At 40.7% G+C, this 13,404-nt stretch overlaps 1 protein-coding gene across 50 annotated transcripts in view; it reads left to right on the top strand.

Moving 5' to 3' along the window:
- MAP4K4 (mitogen-activated protein kinase kinase kinase kinase 4) overlaps positions 1 to 13,404 on the top strand; it is a 178,209-nt gene that overhangs the window by 121,171 nt on the left and 43,634 nt on the right. For all 50 annotated transcript variants that reach the window (XM_081833347.1, XM_081833351.1, XM_081833355.1 and 47 more), the window contains exons 10-12: positions 702 to 877; positions 3,238 to 3,310; positions 4,727 to 4,937. In XM_081833347.1, the coding sequence (XP_081689473.1) occupies positions 702 to 877; positions 3,238 to 3,310; positions 4,727 to 4,937 (460 nt within the window). The remainder of the gene's footprint in view (positions 1 to 701; positions 878 to 3,237; positions 3,311 to 4,726; positions 4,938 to 13,404) is intronic.

Below are 13,404 nucleotides of genomic sequence, written 5' to 3'. Positions count from 1 at the left end.
CCTTACCTAAAGAGACGACGCCTTACCTGAGTCTCAAAAGATAGGATGGGTGAGTGTCTTGGCCAAGACCAGGGATGGGGGTCATCATGAGCCAGGCATGGAGAAACAGGCAAAAATAGTTGTAGCTGGTAGGGTAAATGTAGGTGACAGAATCCTTGCCCTCCTTAGAACTATTACGTATTTCTACCTCTGTACATTAAGCATAAAGAATTGATAGATAAATCAGTTGGAAACTGATTGAAATGTCTTATTAACAGGTTCAAGAGCCCCAGCATTTGGTCATATACCGACTCCTTATCTCTATGTCCATCCTTGTCTTCCAGGTTCCGGACATCTGCTGTCCTCTGTCTGCCTTCATTTTCACAAAAGCCTTCCTTTACCCCCTTGCTTTCTCCACCTCTGTGATTCAATGATTAATAAGCAACATTACATTTAAACCCAGTTTGTTTAAATCTGACTTCCTTCAAAGCTCTCTTTTGGTGATTTGTTGTCGATGATGTGGCATAACTCTTAAACCATGCTTAAATAATGCTTCTTATCCACCATGGTCCCGAGTTCCTAATATTTTCCTGTGCATTTGCAGAATGTTCACAGTGAATTCTGAAGCTCTTAATATGTTTTCAGACTAATAATTCACTCATATTATGGAGTCTTGCTCTTTGCAGTGGAAATTTGATGATCTTTTTTACTTCCTCTTATAGGTCAAAGAAATTTTTTAGTTTTATAGAAGGGTGCCTGGTGAAGAATTACATGCAGCGACCCTCCACAGAGCAGCTTTTGAAACATCCTTTTATAAGGGATCAGCCAAATGAAAGGCAAGTTAGAATCCAGCTTAAGGACCACATAGACCGGACCAGAAAGAAGAGAGGAGAGAAAGGTATTGACCTGTTTTTATTTTCATCTTGAAAAAATAATATTTTAGGTTTTTGCCACTAGAATAGGTTGCTCCTTTTCCACCCAGAAGTGTGTGCTCCCTTGGCCAGTGCTGGAGTAGCTTGTCTCTGCTCTGCAGGTCAGTCATGAGCATGAGCCTCAGGTCCAGCCTGGCTCAGGTCGAGCTGACTGGAGCTGCGTGTTGTGTCGCCAGGCGGACACCAGACAGAAAGTGCTGTGGCTGGTCAACACGGAGGGGTGTTTCTCTCGCTCCCCCACAGGAGCATGTCTTTGTGCTGCTCTTTTTCTTCATTATGGGCGTTCTGAATACATCACTCGGGGTTTATTGAGCATCGGCTGTGAACATCCGCATCAGTATGTTCGCCCATTTCTCTCCTGCTCAAGAACCCTCTGGGTTTCTTATTGCTGTACTCTGTGCAGGTGGCGTGGTCACCTGACTACTTTTCTCTCGTTACGACACAACATGAACATGCCCTTATGCCAATTATTTAACATTCCTTTCTGTTCCCAGTATCTTGGTTTTATATCTTTACATGTTCTGTGTCCACCTGCTTGGAGTGCCCTCTGTTTACCTCTGTCCAGCAAGGTGTAGTCAAGCTTCGTCACCGTTTTCACAGCCCTTCCTAAGGCCTCGAGCTCACAGTGATCAAAGAATTATGAATTTATGAATTCTTACCATAACTTTATAGAAAGACATTTGAATACCTGGCATCTTGATAATGAATTTTTCTTGACATTTAAACTTTAAGGTCAAAGAAAAAAACTAAAAAGTGCAAGTTCAAGGCGATAGAAGGGTTGTTCACAGTCCTCTTTGGAGGTCTGTTTGAGCTTTTTACATGTTCATTTCAGTCTTCAGAGCTAAATCATCAGTGATGCTCACAACAGCTTTTTGGCCCTCTGATAAATTCAGTTATAAACGTAATTAAGCTTTGTACGTTAAGCTATGCAGTTACAACTAAGTGAACTAAAGTTTGTAAACAAAGCTTTTTCTTGGGAAAAGGTTATTTGTAGATTGGATCATTTTCCCAGTATGTATTTTCTTAATAATAGCTGACAGTCCTGGAACATTTGCTGTGTGCCAGGCATTTACTGGCTGCTCAGCCTGGAGTCTCGTGCACATTTGCAGGTGGGAACAGTGGAGCACTTTATCTTCATTTTCTAGTTTTCAAGTCACAGTGGCCTTTTTTCCCCCTTGGCATTCATTTACCTTTCAAATACCCTCATCCCCTTGTCAATAAGGAAGAACTTACAGTACAAAATTTTAAACATAACACAGTACTATTTAAAGGAGTCCAAAGATTATTTAGGTTGGAATTTCCTTTGGAAGATAGGCTATTTTAATGTTCTTTAAAATTACATAGTTTTGACTGTCTAGCAATGAAAAGAACTAATGTCATATATAGAGACTCATGAATTTGTAGAAATATTTATGTATAATTATATATGATATAGACTGCAACCCCATTTTAAGTTCTCAGATTTGTTTTCTTTAACCAGGACACCGATTTTCAAGTTCTGTGTCTCTGAAAAAAGTTGGAAATGTGTTTTGTGAATAGATTGGTTTTGTAAATCTCTTCAACCTTTTTAGTTTTGATTGCTCTCTGGAGTGCAATGCTCCCTCAAAGTTGGGTACTGACGTTAGGTACAGCGTCCAGTAAGATGGGCTGTTACTTTGGGGAAAATGGCATAAAACCTGTTGAAGTGAAAACAGGTTGCTCATGTTGAAATTTGTGCTTTATCTGGTGAGAGGAGAGCAACTTTTCTCTCCTTTTGCTGTATTGTTTCTGCATCAGTTTTTCCCCGGCTTCATCTTTGTAAATTTGTGGGAACATTTGATTTCATGTCTTTATGCTCTGAGTGCTTCCTGCGCTTCACCCGTGGTCAGGCCTGCAGACCTTTCTGCTGGGCTCTAAGTGGTTCCCTGAGTGCCAATAATAACCAAATGACGTCTCCTAGTTGCCTTGGTTTGGGCTGTTAAATCTCTTTCTTTTGCATTTTGGCATCAGTGGGACTTTCCGAATTTGCTGACTCTTTGGGACCACTTTTCTTATGTGTCAAGAGCTTGAGAGCCCCTCTCACAGCCCTGGACCCCCTCCCCATGCATCCCATAAGGAGCTGTCTGGAATGCAGTAGAATCCGCTCTTCATGCGGAGTAAGGGTAGCCCAGGGAATGCTGCCGTTCACTCTAGGAATTGGATGTCACAGTTCTCCTCCTTCCAGGTTCTCTGTACACGTTATTATTTTCATAAAGGACATATTGTTTATTTTTTGCTGTAATGCTATTGGAGATGCATGTGTCATGATTTGTGAACTGTCCCGTTTATCTTGCCCTTTTCTTTATAGATGAAACTGAATATGAGTACAGTGGGAGTGAGGAAGAAGAGGAGGAAGTGCCTGAACAGGAGGGAGAGCCTAGGTAATGATAAAGCCACTCACTGTTCAGCTTCCTGCTTATGAAGAAATGGTTTTATATCGATGCCAGGATTTCAAGAAATCTTCAAGTACCTTGAAAGTGCCTTAACATCTTCACTCTTCTTCATCCTTTGAAAGATTCCTATAAACATTTCCCCCCTCTGGATCCTTGCATCCAGTGGTGCTTCCCCGAGATTGCATCTGGCAGCGTGTGGGGCTGCATTTGGTTCTGGGGACGGGGAGCCTACCGCTGGCGCTTGCTGCTCTAGGAGGCGTGGATGGTACGCGCTGTGCAGTGTATAAAAGAGTCCTGTTCACAAAGACTTGTCCTGCCCAGGGGCCAGTCGGGCCTCCGTTGAAAAACACTACAGTCTTTCCCAAAATGTTTGTTTTGTTTTGTTTTATTTTGCTTTTCCCACAAGTATGGTTATCAGCAATACAGTTCTTCTACTTGTGTATATTCTGCCCTGATCCATCTTACAGACTATGTTTTGGGTGTCTGTGGCTTCCCAAGGTACAATGAAGCAGAAGGTTGAAGGTTTGGTAGTATGAACCTTAGAGTAACTAATTATTCAGAGAATGGGAGGTTTTAAAATTTTAATAATGGTCTTGCCTGGCAGTCCTTCATGCCTTCAGCTACACATAACTTGACTCATTGGACAAAAAGAGCCTGGAAGGGTATGTTGAAAGACCTGTGGAGACCTATGTCCAGGCAATGGGAGTTTGAAGAGAGCAGATGAAGAAAATGTACTGTTAAAACTCCATATGTTTTTCTTCTTGCATAGAATATTTGAATCCATTTGAGACTAAGTATTTTGGAGTAATTTGAACTGATTTCGTGAGCAGTGTAATTGTCTTGGGTAGGAGCATGACACAAGGAAAGAGGCGGTTTCAGGAGATTGATTTGCCATGTTTTTCTGGGTATCGGAAATGGAGCCGTGGCTCTCAGCAGGGAGACCAGCTAGCGATGATGCTGTTTATCTGTGCCGCGGCTCATTCTTGGGACACACTTGGGCTCAGCTGCTTACTCTGGAAACAGGCAGTGGGAGAGCATACATGGTAAGACTTGGTGGGAAGTAAGGTGGTCAAAGAGGAAGGTGGGTCCACTTCCACTCATCAAGTGGGAGAAGGGGATTTCCACCTTTCCTTGGACAGAGTTTGAGTTGATGTGAGAATCCTGAGTAGAGATGTCTTACCAAGCAAACATCCAGGATGGAGTTGAAGATATTTGTGAAACGGATAAAAGATGTAATACTATTGAATGTAGATACAGTTATTCCCATGGGTTTATTAGTTGAGCCTCAGAGAGGGAGGAACTCAGTAGGAGGATGAATAGAATAGCAGGCTGAGGCCCCGGTCTCACCTGGAGGGCAGAGTGATCTGTGCGCACCCCTGAAAGCCCTGCGTTCTCCTCCTCCAGCTCCATTGTCAACGTGCCTGGTGAGTCGACGCTTCGGAGGGATTTCTTGAGACTGCAGCAGGAGAACAAGGAACGTTCCGAGGCTCTTCGGAGACAGCAGTTACTGCAGGAGCAACAGCTCCGGGAGCAAGAAGAATATAAAAGACAGCTGCTGGCAGAGAGGCAGAAACGGATTGAGCAACAGAAAGAACAGAGGCGGCGGCTAGAAGAGGTGAGAAAAGGGAAACGTCCAGTTGGTTTTCTCTTTCTTTATTCACATTGGTAGCCAGACACTCAAAGGGATGTTTTCTGTGGCCTCCTGACGTAATACCTTTCCCCTGGCTTACCTGTTCAGGTAACTTCGGAGGGAGAGCTTACGCTTTTGGACTGGCAGGCCTTCACATTCCTTGTGGTCTTCGAAATGTTTTCCTTGCTTGTAAAAACTTAAGGACCTGCCCCACAGTTACTCATCAGCATATTGTGCTTAGATGCAGAACAGCAGGAGCCCAGAGATAGCATCATACCAGTTCTGCAAAGGGTGTTTCTGTTTGTGGTTTAAGTTGGCGAGCTCAGGCTTGACCTGATTTCTTTTCTTCTCTTGGCCTCTGGGTCCAAGTTCATGTGTACATATTTTCCTGAAACTTCAGACTTTTTCACAGGAAAACATTTTTTCTAAGAATGCCTTAACTTTAGGAGTTTTTTTTTTTTTTTTAAATGAATGCCTCAACTGTAGCTCCATTTAAGAGTAAGGGATGAAAGGGGCACCTGGCTGGCATAGTCAAGTGGAGCTTGCAACTCTTAATCTCAGGTTGTGAGTTCCAGCCCCATGTTAGGTACAGAGATGACTTAAAAATAAAATCTTTAAGAAAAAAGAGTAAGGGATGAGAAAAGAATTACATTGGGTATAATACACCTGCTCTTCTGTAATCTAGTTGTTAATGTAGTGGAATTAGTTATATTCTGCAGTGGGAAAATACATTTTGTACTACCTGCTCATTTAATTCATTAATACTATTAACATTGGTGCTCTGGTTACCCACAGCGTTTTCATTTGTAATTCATAGAAACGTCATTTCTCTCTATTTCACTTGGGGCTCAAAAAACACCTTTTGATTTTTTTTCCTTTTATTATGTATTTCACAGCTCCAGATTTCTCATTCATAGTAGTTTCTGTTTCTACTTAATTCATACACCTTGATTCATATTTCCTACAGCAGAAAAAGAACCCAAAACAACAAGAAAGCCCTGTATTGATACTAAACAGTGGAGGTTAATGTAAATAACAACACATGGCTTATTACCCAAGTTATTTAAGAGTATTTTGGGGTTAGGGGGAATCTTTATGTGTTTTGTAGTCTCAATCTGAAAACTTTATCCTTTGTTCCTAGTTTAGAAAACCAGTGCCTTTCTAACTAAGGAGACTAGAAATATTCAGCCCGGGCTTATGGAAGAAAACATAGGACGTAACCTTCCTCTGTAGGAGGGACAACATTGCTGTTTGTGTAACCCTTTTTGCAGTTTATTTGCAAACTCTTTTGTAGTATTTTTGAGACTCTTCTCAGTGCTCTTTGAACATAACAGAAACCCAGAGTGGCCCAGGGTTTATTGAAGTTGCATGTTGACCATTTGAACTTCGTATGTGAGAATGCTTGAGTGTTGAGGCTCCGGCTATTTCTAGTACTTTATGCAGTATTCTCCACTGTCCATTTAAACCCTAGGCTGTACTTTGCCTAAGGACACGATACAGGTTAGTTTGGTGGTTTATAACTTCAGCTCAAGCTCATTTGTAACACATGCCATGGAAATTGCTTTCAGGCCCAGTGGTAGTGAGACAAATGTCCATTATCCAGCATCTATAGGGAGGAGGATTGCAAAGTGAAGGCCAGCATTGGTTAGAGGAGAGAGACTGAAGTTTGACAGCCATTTTGTTTATTAGTTAAAACAAAGACTAGAGGATTAAGGATGTCTGCTAAATGAGAACTTTGGACTTTACTTGCTTCAATTAGCCCTTTAATTTCAGCTTCTCAGTAAAAGTTCAAACTCAGAGTCACCTCTTGGCACCTCTTAAGCAGGAAAGATGGAGCTGGGTATGAAAGAGGGAACATTTGCATGAATAGAATCCACTAATTTGGATTCCTGGTGATCTAGCTCCTTTTTACTAGCCCGGGGTAATTAAGTGTTATCTACACTCTAGGTCCCAGAAGGTAATTTGGGAATATTTAAACCATAAATCATTTTTAGCTCTTTATTGGAATTAAAGCTTCAATCAGAACTGTTTGGGGAATAGGGATTCCTTTTGTTATTAACAAAGTAGATAGAGATGGTCAGCCCTAAGTCATAAGATAAATGACAATTAAAACTGAAAGGAGAGGGGCGCCTGGGTGGCTTGGTCCATTAAGCATCCAACTCTTGATCTCAGCTCAGGTCTTGATCTCAGGGTCATGAGTTCAAGCACCGCCTTGGGCTCCATGCCAGGGTTAGAGTCTAGTTAAAACAAACAAACAATCAAACAAACGAAAACCCCCCAAAAATGAAAGATAACAAATATTTGTCATTGACTGACAAAAAGAAATGGCCCAAAAGTCGGTTGCAGGAAAACTGAGTACAGATTTTCCTCTCTTTGCAGGTGAGTGCTTTTGCCCCTCATGGGTCCTTCATCTTTAAGAAATCAGTATGTGTGGGGCACTTAGGTGGCCCAGTAGGTTAAGTGGCTGCCTTCGGCTCAGGTCGTGATCCCAGCGTCCTGGGATTGAGCCCCACATCGGGCTCCTTGCTCAGCAGAGAGCCTGCTTCTCCCTCTGCCCGCCGCTCCCCCTGTTTGTGCTCTCTCTCTGACAAATAAATAAATAAAATCTTTAAAAAAAAGAAATCAGTATGTGTGTATACTCCCCTTTTCCTTTGCTCCTTGAGATGTGCTGCTGCTGGGATCCCTCTCCTTTATCTTCCTCCACTTCCCTCTCGGCTCGTGTGAACTGGAGGTCTTAGAAGTCTTTGCAGATATTTTCAGGCTGTCTCTCAGTTTAGCTGGAAATGAGGTTTCTGTTTCTGTTTTCCATTTTCCTTGTTGCTTTTGGTTGGTCCCAGGCTGAAAGGGGGAGAATGCAGAGCTCAGGCAGCCAAGTTCACACTGGCAGCTTCGGTCCAGTCCTTTCCTGGACCTCACAACCCCTCAAGTGGTTGAGTCTGCTCCCCAGGCTTTCTCATCAGGACCCACTCAGGGTGTTCTCCGCTTACTGAAGTACTGCATCCAGATTCAGAACCCCATGTGGTAATGACCCCCTGAATAAAAAATGTTAATATGACTGCATTACCTTTCATATTTAGATGCATCATCATACCTCTGCCTCAAATAGAATGTTGCCTCTAGCTCATTTTTTTTTTCCGTAAAAATTTTTCACAGGCCAGCTTTTTCTCCCATTCCATGCTTTCCCTTTTTTGGGGGGGGGAGGGCAGCACAAATGAAGAATATTTAATTGTATTGTCATGTTATCCTAATGGTTTGTGCTCTTGTTCCATTGAGTCTTGATTTGATATCTATTAACTATTTCTCCCTACTCCCCTGACATCTACATATTTGATTAGCATGTTTTCTCATTCTTTGTCTATTTTTAATACAAATATTAAGAGCAAAAGATCAGTGGTCTAAGTTAAGATTACTACATTAGTTGGTATGCTTGGATATGTTTTTGAACCTGTTACATATTTAACTAAGTTTCTTGTTGGGTCTATATACTTCTTCATTTTGACCTCATGGAAACTTACCAAATTATTAGTAAAAGCAAGATATGTTTGTGGTTTATTTGCTACTTTAGTAAACTTCAAAAAAAGACAATTTCTTAGGGAAGATTTGTTTTGAGCAAGCCTTTGGTGCCATCATAACAACAGCACCTTCTGGTTGGGTTATTTTAACGGTGTATAAGTGATCTTTTTAGTATATATAGGAGTCAAAATCAAACTTTCCGTTTAAGGTTAGAATTTATCCTTTCCTTTAAAGAAAAAAAAAACCCAATTCCCTATCTCTTCCCACTCTTACCCTTTGGGAAGATGACCCTGGTGCCTGTGCTCAGTAGACTGTTTTAGCCCTGGGGTTGCCGTTGTCACTTGGTGATTTTGGTTGCCTCAAGTCGGGGGTCAGTGTCAGCCCCAGCAGTTTCTTTGCTTTTTATTCCATCAAGAGGACACATGGTTATATTCATTTCTAGCATTTCTACCAGTTCCAAAGTGACTGAAATTTTAGAGAGGTGGGTGGAAGTGGAAGAAATTAAAAGCCAAGGAAAGCAAGAGAAAAACGAGATCTGTACTGAAGCTAAATTGTACCACGAGGAAAATAAACTTTCTAAGAAAAAAATCAATAAACTGCCCAATGTATTTGTTGGCTCTATCTTGGAAGGAAGACATGGTGGACTCCTTCACCCCTACAGGGTCTTCATGTATCATAAAGAAAGAGGAAACATTTCCTCACCCCTCTTTGCCTACACAAAGGCCTTTGTGTGGCAGATCATGACTATCTCACAACAAGAGTACACACTAGCACAGTGCTACCTTTTTTTACAGTTCAACCTGTGATACATGCATTGGGGCGTGCAAGTGCACCTACAGCCCAGGCCTTGCTTTCTGTCAAGTTGGCAGCTCCGGGTTTTTTGCAGGGGGAAGCTGTCTTGTCTTTCAGAACTCCATAAAAGTTCTCAGGTGTTCTTTTGACATCCTAGTCTAGTGTTTGGTTATATTTACAGCTAAATTTTCTAAGAGTTAGCTTAATTCAGCAAATGTTGCTTGTTGCCTCAAGATGGGGAAGAATTGTCTTTGGGGAGAAGCAAATAGTTTTTCTACTAAGGCTTCATCAGAACTTGTACAAATAAACCTCAACGATTGGTGGTATATCTGTGCAGTAAGTAACATGACCTCAGAAAGTGCGTGGAGGTAGCTGAATGTGAACAGGCTGGTTTATTAAAGTCGGTTTCTGCTAAAGCCAGTAAGTCCAGTGGAGTGTGTTTAAATGGACCTCACTATTAATCAGTGTGACCTATTTAGAAAAGTTTTTGGAATTGTGAGATGAAAGCATTACTTTTAAATACCAAACTAGAAAGGGAGCCTAATTAAAGCATAGCTGGAAAAGTACATACTTAGGCATGCTTGGGAAAATTTAAGGAATAGGAAATCTCTTTACAGTTTGAGAGATTTGGAAATCACTTTACAGCATCATGCAGTTTTTCAGTTTGTTTGATTTTATTTTCAAAGAGTGATTTAAGAAAATAATGATGACATCAGTTTGCAAATGCTTCACAGGATTATATCATGTTAATCATTCCTAGTGGGGAAAGCCTGAAAAGGCATGTCTGTTAGAGTCTCCTAGGTTTTGTTACTTGAAATCACAGGCATAAGGTTAATCCAGTATGAATTGATGTTACTTAGTTGATGGTTGACGGCATATGTGTTTTATTTTTGGCTACCTTCTTTTGAGGTTCTATTGCAAGAGGCCAACTTTTCACATTAATCATCTATTAAGATATATTTACTAAGGGCTTTCTTTTAGTTTTAATCATCCTTCCTCCCTTAAATTGAAAGCCTGTTTTGAGTGAGGTGGTTTTTATGGTTGATAGTTTAAAACCTTGCTCTGGGTCCAGTTTACAGTTTCAAATGTTAAAGCATAATGTGGAAGAGGAATCAGTAATTGCGTTGTTGTCAACCAGTTGGTTTGCAAACCAGAACTTGCTTAGTGGGCTATTCCTAGGAAACTCAGCACTTCCCACATTGTCTTGTGGATTTTTTTAAAGTACATGGCTTATGAGACTTGAAGGAGAGGGACTGTCTAGTTTATCTTTGTGTACTGATCATGGTGCTTAATATTTCTCAAATGGATGAATTGGTCATTTGTAGTCCTAGATGCATCTCTGGAAAGAAGGGACTTGTTCTTGAAGTTTATGCCCATTCTTAAATGGACTTTGGGGCTTGAGATCTCTAATTTGAGTTCCAGAGACACCTTAAAGTACTTTAATGGACCTTATAGAATATCCTGAGGCATGAAACATGTGTTGTAAAAAGTATGAGGCACTATCCAAATGTAATCATTATTGTTTAAGGCTTTATGTACTCAACAAGTGATCTCAAAAAGATGGCTTTAGGATTTGATTAGATCTTGTTAGGACATAGAGATAGGAATGGATTCTTTAGTCTTTTATTACTCTAAATGCTAAATGGCATCCAAGACAGCAGTTTTGTCTTGGATGCCATATGTCCATTGTGAGAGTTAGATTCAACTCAGAAAAGTATTTACTATGATATCTATGACAGAGTGAAAAAGATGAGTGAAACATGATTCCTGCTCTCCAGGAGTTTATGGTCTTTTTTGGTGTGTTGATCTTGTAACCAAGAGTATGGTACTTTCATAGGGAACAGAAGAAAAAGCCTTTTGGAGGTTTTCATTTGACAATTGAGAACATCAGTTGTAGCCTGTTCTTGTTTGTAAGATGTTTGCTTACTGTTATTTTATGGTGTGCATTTTGAATTAAACTTCTGATAATTTTAATTGTGTTAATTAAAATAAATAATTACATAATAACAATTATATTGACTTTGGAAAACATTTGAACAAAAACAACATGATGCTTATCTCACTTCCATTGAGAAATCCTGGTAAAGTGACAGAACAAACAAAAATGGTATAAACAACAAGGACAAACGAAAACAAGGAAGGAAACCAAGTTGTGGAAATTAGATAGTGCATGGAAGAGTGAAGACTGTAAGAAGGCTAGTACTGCAAATTCTGGAAGAGAGTCAAAAATGAGAGGCAACAGGTGAGGCGGAAAGCATGTGTATGTGGACAGTTAGATTCTCCAACCCCAGGCAGCCAGACTGCTGTGTTCCTTCTCCTCGGCCGGAGCAGATACAGACTTCCTAGAAAAAGTGAACAGCAGAGCATCAGAACAGAGAACTCCGGCACAACTGAGTATATGGAGAGAGGGGTACTGCAAGCACTCTCACCTTAGCTCCCATAGTGCTGGTAACCACACTTATCACAGATGCCACCTTCTTTTCCTATACCTGCTGCTCAACCCAGGCAGGAGATTGGGAGGATGCTTAGAATATTGCAGAGATTCCTCTGTGGAGATACCGACTGGCCCAAGGGACATAAGGCACCAATGAAATGACCATACTGCCTCACATCACCTTGCTCTAAAGCTTAATAGTTACCAAGTGCTCTCCACAGCCCTTAGGTGGCTTTTTACTGTCTTACATGTGAGTTGGCAGCCAAGATTGTGGGCACTGAGAAAAATCTTTAACATGAAAGATTCTAAGACAAATGGAAGAAGGACCTTGAGGGAAGTAGACAGTGTAGGGAACAGAGTAAATATTTCACACATATGCACATGCACAGAATCTTAATAGTCTTAGAATGAGAAGAACATATATTCATGAAATAAGAATTTCCGAAAATAAGAATTTTTGAAAAGTTTTTTATAAACTAAAACTCCCAAAAAGTAGGTGTGTGTCTGGGGGGGGGGGGGGTTAAGTTTATGGGGAACAGAGGAGAAACAAAATCAATCCAGGGGCTTTAACTTCCATTTAATTAGATGGTCCAGGAAATACTATAGGGAGAACTATGAAAATAATTCAAGGAAAGTTTTCAGAACTAAGAAATAGAAATTTCTGGACTGAAAGATGTACTGAGTACCCAGCACAGTGAACAAAAAAAGACCCATAAAAACGCACATACATCATCTTGACATTAAGAATGTCTGGGATGAAAAGAGGATCCCTGAAAGCCACGGTGGGGGGAGCCAGATAGAGGGGTGTGCATGGGTCTTACACTAAGTATCAGGCATCTGAATGGTCTGAGATTCTCCAGGAACACCGTCAGAAACTAGAAAATGACATGGTTATACTTGTGGAAACCTGAAGGAAAATTACTTCCCTCAGCCAAAATTATATGTACATTGTGAGGGTAAAAATTCTGTGCCCTGGCCTGCAAAGTCCCTAAAGCCTTTGGCCTTGTCTTCACTCCTCCTCAAGAAGCTACTGGAGGATGTGTTCCCACAAATGAAGAAGAAGGTGACAAGGGCTCTAGGAAATGGGATCCTGTACAGGAGAGAGTTGAGAAGGGCTCCTAGTAAGTTTGTGGGCGAGTACAGGATGCCTGAAGAGCAAGCAGTGTTGGTTGGCAGACGGGAAGAGAGTGCTGTGAGAGTAATCTCTAAGACTGAAGGAAAGAATACCTGATTGACTTTGACCATATTGGAAAGAGGTCTGTGGGGGTATAAGACTTGACAGATGATTTTGTGATGGACCCATAGAAAGGCAGTGAAACAGATGACAACAACAACAAAAATAAGGCAATTAATAGCTTCCTAGAAAACTCAAGTTTGCCTTGAATATGGTTTTTATTTAACCAGAAATTGTTACAGGACTAGATTGGGAGCATAGGATGGTGCTGTATGATGGATATTCTTTAGGAGAAATCAATAGATGGTATCTAAAGTGGAAAAAATTTTTTAAATAGCTCTTATAAACGTTATTTAAAAATCAGGTTGTAAATAACCATGGGTAAAGCTAAAAGCATTGAAAGTGGTTGTACCTTGGTAATAAGAATTGGGGGTGAGGAGAAATGGGACACCTTATTTTTGATATAAGCCTTATATTCTTCTTGACTTTTTAAAGTACTTAGTACTTTAATTAAAAAATTAAAACGTAAGGTGCGGGGG

This window comes from Leptonychotes weddellii, chromosome 10, assembly GCF_054177405.1.
Source record: "Leptonychotes weddellii isolate Sample4059 chromosome 10, ASM5417740v2, whole genome shotgun sequence".
NCBI lineage: Eukaryota > Metazoa > Chordata > Mammalia > Carnivora > Phocidae > Leptonychotes > Leptonychotes weddellii.
The sequence above is the reverse complement of the archived record's forward strand: the minus strand, read 5'-3'. Positions and strand labels throughout refer to the sequence as shown.